We start from the raw sequence: 6,179 nt of genomic DNA on the forward strand, positions 1-6,179 counted from the left end.
AAAAAAATAATAAAGCTGAGTAATTTGTGTAACATGCAGGCAGATTCATGTGTCACGCGTGTTGCATTTTTCATTCGAATTTAAAATCATCATAACATTTTACCCCCGAAGTTGAATTGGAATAAGGCATATAATACATCGTTGAAATGATTCACAAATGTTATTTTTAAATCGATTGGAATCAAAATAAGATGTATTGTAATAAGCTATAACCGAAAATAGTGTAATGGTGTTGACTTTGGGCTCGATTTAGCATTTTTCTCATAATATCCTTCATGCTTATTATGATGTATCATTGGAAAGATGATTTTTAGAGCTATCCATCCATATAAGTTTCATATAAAAAGTCTGAGGTTTGGAAATCAGGTTAATTTGGTTTCAAGGTAAGGTTTATGGATTTTGGGGTCAACAAATTATAGGGGTTTAGGCTTAATTAATAGGCTTAAATGATTTTAAAATAGGCTGGTGGGTTAGAATAAAATGGCCTGGGTTAGAACAAGAGTTTATTCAAGCAAACTCTAGGTTCATTAAGCAACCTAAACCAAATTAGACGAGTGATATACATTTTCGTATTAGGCTTTATTTAGGGAGATAAATTTTGGTGTCTACGGATATACATTTTTAGACGCCTACAAAAGTCTCCCTGGCCAAAGCCTAATAATGAATGACCTTTCGCCACGCGTATTGGATCGAAGGAACGCTTAATTCTTGCGGCTTAGAATTCCAAGCCATTTCAATTTCCAATTTCTATCATTTTTAAGCCATTCTATCCTTCTTCATATCTCAAACACTTTTTCTAGTCAAAAATACACCTTAACCCAATTTCCTCTTTTCATAACCACAGCTCAAAACTTAGCAAAATTATACAAATCTTAAATGGTTAGATATCTATTGAAATCTTAATTATATGGTTAGATTTTGAGTAGAAGTCAAAAAACAAAGAAATATTAGCTAAAGCAGTCTTCAATAGATTAATTCTAATAGTATAGAGAGGCTTTAATTTGAGAGTTAGATCATAAAGCTCCGTAAGGATCTAATCTTTTTGTTTTTAAATACTTGTAACTATCTGGCCATGCACAAATTTGTTCATATATTCTTTCATTATGCATGTAATAATTATGAAAAAATTAATACTTGAAGATATCACCATGATATTCCAATGCAAATTGTAGTTATATAAAGTAAAAATAAAATAAAATAAAAAGGCAAAATTGGCCTCAATAGCACCAACTAACTATAGGTTGGGTCGGTGCAGAAAATGTCATAAATGATATATTATGGGGGGTGGCTCTCGCTCATGAGAATTTTTCTTATGTGAGAACACTTTTTATGTTCTAAATTTTTACTCGTATGTTCTAAATTTTGAATCTGATGTCCTAAACTTTTCTTTAGGTTTTTTAAATTAAATCAGATGTTCTAAATTAGTACTCACATGTTCTTAACCATAAATTAGTTAAGTTAGATATTATAAATTTCGAATGACTTATTCCGAAATTTTAACTTATATGTTCTAAATTTTAAAACGTGTCTGTGTTCTAAGATTTTTAGTTATATGTTCTAAATTCGAAAGCATATGTTCCAATTTTGACTCACATGTTCTATATTTTTATTTATATGTTCAATATTTTTACTCCCATTTTCTATATTTTATACCAAGTGTTCTAATTTTTTTATTCATACGTTCTAAATTTTAAATCAGATATTCTAGATTTTAAATCAGATATTCTAGATTTTAATCATATGTTCTAAATTTCATAAAAATAAATTTTTTTAATTTTTACTCTCATGTTCTAATTCTTGAATCAGATGTTCTAAGTTATTGCTCACACACATGCTCAAATTATTAGTCATATGTTCTAAATTTAAATTTGAGTCGCATGTTCTAAATTTTTACTCACATGTTCTAAATTATAGATCAGTTCTCATATATATATGAATTCTCACATATGAACCTATTCTCACCGGATCCCTTATATATATATATATATATATATATATATATATATATATATATATATATATATATATATATATATATATATATATATATGAGGGGTACCCAGTTAATTCCCCAGATAAACAATTTTGTTTATCTGGGGGTATAATCGTCTTTTCAAGTGCCAGTTAAGGGGTACATAACCAATTTTAAAAATATAGAGCACGTCTTTTCGATGTCTTTTATGGTATTTTTTGCATCAAACTTAATAGTTGGTGATGATGACCAGTGCACGATCAAGGGTTGTGCCATTCTTTGCACCCAACCTATAGTTGATGCTATTGAGGTCAATTTTTCCAAAAAAAAAAAAAATAATAATAAACTTGGTATTATAAAAATATATATTGAATCAAATCTAACCGTCCAAATGAAAAAAAAAATTCATGATAAATCACAATGTGGTTAAAGAGAATTATGTGAATAGTGTTAGATTTACAAATGGTGCAATACTTGTAAGACAAAAGGAAATTCGATACGGAGTATTAGTTAAATTGTCGTAACTCGTAAGTATTTAAATAATGAGGAGCGGGGCGGAGCCCGGAGGAGGGCATTTGATGGGCATTAATCTGAAGTTCCAAATATGATGACTCTCTCCGTAATATGTAGTAAGTACACCCAAGATCTAAGAATTTGAGGTTCATCAAATATTAGCATTCTATAAATCTATATGCATTAAAACTAATATCAAGTCGTCAAATTGTTAACTAACGTCCAACAGAATGACAACAAACTTGATAACACCAAATTGACAACAATTAATAAGTAGCCTTTGGACCTTAGAGACATGGAAATCCCAAATTAACCAATATAACCCCTTTAAACCTATTACTCCATCCCCAGCTTATCACTTAAGACCACTAACAAATTATAAATTAACACCAACCTTCCCAAATTAGCTTAATTTATAATTTGAAATAACAATACTATTAAATCATATTATTTTCATTAGTAAATCATACTCTATCCCTGTTCCTATTAGTAAGAACTAACAAACAAACAAAAAAAAAACATAATTGTGTGTAATTTTATATGTTTTCAAAAACGATCTTGTTAACGAACACCTCCGGACATTACATAAGCACTAAAAAAAATACTTTCTAAAGTAGTACAAGTATTAATTTGAAAATGCATGTTTAAATCACACGCCGATCGGCCAGGTGTAATTAATGTTCATTTTGATTTAGAATTTCTACTTTTAGTTATCTTATTCAACGTCCCGAGAGAGTTCGTTAGCTTCTGCCTTTAAAAAATATACAATAAAGATATTATAGTCACATAAGTTTTCAGAAAATCGTGATATAAAATGGTACAAAGAACGGCTGAAATATACAAAGTACTCCGTAAATTTTTGAAATTAAAAACTCCAAGTGTCACCTTGTTCACATTATGCTTACTAACAACCCCATAAAAATCCTCCCTTTTATAAACCTCTATATTCCTTACCATAACCAGAAAAACCTGCCCTCTTCATCTGATCTTCACCTTTTTTCCTCAAATCTTAACCTCCATTGATTTCTTCCTTGAAATACACATCTTTACTTCTCACACAAACACTTCCCCTTAATCAAAATTTCCCCAAAAAGCTCTCAAAAACCGAACAAAGGCGAAAGCAAAGAACAATTCCAACCACAACTTGAATGGTAAAGTCCATAAGCAACACCGTTTTTTTCATGCCTTCTTTCCCTTCCTCAAACTCCTCATTATTTGCGTGCTCTACGCAACTGGCTCAAGCCATCCACTCTTTCGTCGTATTCTTATTCCTTTCCTCTGCTTTCGGGACCTGTAAACAAGCCTGGTACTACCGTTGCCTCGGCCTTGACCCTTAAACTAATAATCATATCACCCCTGCATACACAATATTTTTTAACGATTCTGAACCCACACTTCTGAATTCCTGGATCGGATACGCCACTGATCCTACATAACCCATTAACCCTACTGTCCTTTACAATTTCCCAACAACGAACAAAAAAAAAACTAAACTCATAAGATGTTCAGCTCAAATAACAGCCAGAAGTACAAGAGTTGTACAAAGAAAGGCGGTAACTGTTTCGAGTGTCACAAGGATAGCAGGTTCGACAACAAGCGATTCTTGATCATTGTTAATGTGTTAGGAAGTGCCGGACCGTTGAGGTTTCTAGTCAATGAAGAAGATCTTGTTAGTGGAGTTATTGAATCTGCTTTGAAATTGTATGCTAAAGAAGGTCGTCTCCCTGCTTTGGGTTCTGACAATTCTAAATTTCTCCTCTATTGCGCCAATTTTGGATCTGATGGTAAGTTCGATCAAACTCATCTGCTATTTTCTTAGTTTTATACAGTGTATCGGTAATTAATTATAGTACTTGTGTTAATTAATTAGCACTTAATAAATCATGTTGGTAGTACCGTATAATTTTGTGTCTTCTATAAGACGTCTTTTTAGATAAGACCACTATTATATCAACTTGAGATTACCGCACTTTTGGTAACTATTTATCATTTTATCTAAGGATAAAATGTTAACTAATGTGAAGTAATTTTTTTTTTTTTTTTTTTTGAAGGATGTGAAGGAAAATATCAGTTTCATCTTGTTTTGTTGTATTTGATTTTTGTGCTGAGTTGTACCATGTATGCGTTTGTTTTATTTTTACGATCTCTATTACAACATTTTGCTGGTCGCACGTGTAACTAGCTGACACATGCTAAAACATTGGTCGAGTAATCCCTGACTAACCCCTGATCGGATAATCCTTAACCGACTGAGTAACCCTCAACAAACTTAGTAACTTCTGAACAAGTAACACCGATCACACAATATGGTGCCATAGATGAAATTTTGCATTATCCATATTTTCATGCAAAAATAATTATATCGTCCATCTAAATATTAAAAATGTCCTTTTATTGTATTTATTCTTCTCTATTGATAAATCAATTATTATTGCTCACATAAATTACTAGATGCCTTTTACATAAATTAAGAAATCAATAATAATTGTTGCATATGTTTTCGAAAATTTTACAGATATATAGACGTATAGTACACATTTGACCAAAGTTCCATTGTTTAAGATCAATGAAATAAAGCAAGTTTAGCTTTATTTACAAAGAGTGATACATAAATTTTGCAAGTTTAGCTTTATTTACCTCAAGTTTTAGTTGCTGCCTTCTCTTTAGACTTATTTCGCAATCACATAAATTTTCATTGTAAATATTATGTGATGACTTATGTAAATATTAAGGCTTTAACCTTTTAATATAATATATCTTTTCTTTGTGTTAAAAAAAAAAAAAAAAAAAAAAAAAAAAGAAAGTGATACATATGGCATGCTCCTCGCATAAATTACTTCTTACCGTTAGTGTGTCAATCTCATAGACAAAGAATACAAATTGTTACAAGTATTTTAGGTAGCTTATGACTTTTATTTTACTAGTATATTAAATTTATATGCACCTTACGCATATGTATAAATCTTATACAAAATATACAGAATAAAAACAATTTATTAGAATGTTACGTAAGTCATAACATATTAGAATTGAAAATTATTAAAATATAAGAGCTAAATATAAATAAAAAGTGTTAAAAGTGTTAAAAGTGTTTTAGGTAGAATCAAACCACTCGAAAGTTAGCTTTTGAATTAGAGGTTTTTATTCTCTATTATAATGTCTAATTATATGTTATCGAATTTGTCGAATAATGTAACAGCATTGAGCCCATGGGACGAGGTAGGTTCGTGTGGAGCAAGGAACTTTGTGTTATGCAAGAAGCCAGAGCAACAACCAAATATGACCGAGGCAAGATCTCATATCATTTCTAGAAAGGGATCTGGGAATTGGAAAGCTTGGCTCAACAAATCCTTGACCTTCAAAATATCATCTCATTGATTGAAGATGGGTGAATGTGTAATCGTATGTATACATTGAACTATTATTGTAACACATAATAATATAGACCAGATTTATATGATTAATAAGAAAGTGTTTTGAGGTACAATGAATGTGTAATCGTATATTTGTATGTATCCATATATATTATGGTACAAAAAGGTTTGTATGAGTATCTACTTGTAATTTTAATAAGGTGAGATGATTCTATATAATAAATAATAAGTGTGTGATTGAATTATATATGCTATAACATTTCTTCTTCCTTTTCTCTTTATCTTGTGTTAAAATTATGTAGTTTTTTCAATTAACGCAC

General features: G+C 30.3%; 1 protein-coding gene across 1 annotated transcript; it reads left to right on the top strand.

The window, feature by feature from the left end:
- The first annotated feature begins 3,286 nt into the window (after window positions 1-3,286).
- LOC110730689 (uncharacterized protein At4g22758-like) lies at window positions 3,287-5,972 on the top strand. Its single transcript, XM_021910508.1, has 2 exons — window positions 3,287-4,269; window positions 5,685-5,972. The coding sequence occupies exons 1-2, from the start codon at window positions 3,987-3,989 to the stop codon at window positions 5,861-5,863; spliced, it is 462 nt and encodes a 153-aa protein (XP_021766200.1). The 5' UTR covers window positions 3,287-3,986; the 3' UTR covers window positions 5,864-5,972.
- The last annotated feature ends 207 nt before the right edge of the window (window positions 5,973-6,179 follow it).

This window comes from Chenopodium quinoa, unplaced genomic scaffold (assembly GCF_001683475.1).
Source record: "Chenopodium quinoa cultivar QQ74 unplaced genomic scaffold, ASM168347v1, whole genome shotgun sequence".
NCBI classification, from domain to species: Eukaryota; Viridiplantae; Streptophyta; class Magnoliopsida; order Caryophyllales; family Amaranthaceae; genus Chenopodium; species Chenopodium quinoa.

Excerpts from the sequence above, each read along its gene's own strand:
- LOC110730689 (XM_021910508.1), top strand. The coding sequence starts at position 3,987 with ATGTTCAGCTCAAATAACAGCCAGAAGTACAAGAGTTGTACAAAGAAA. Across the intron at positions 4,270-5,684 it reads CGCCAATTTTGGATCTGATG|CATTGAGCCCATGGGACGAG; the intron begins GTAAGTTCGATC and ends ATAATGTAACAG.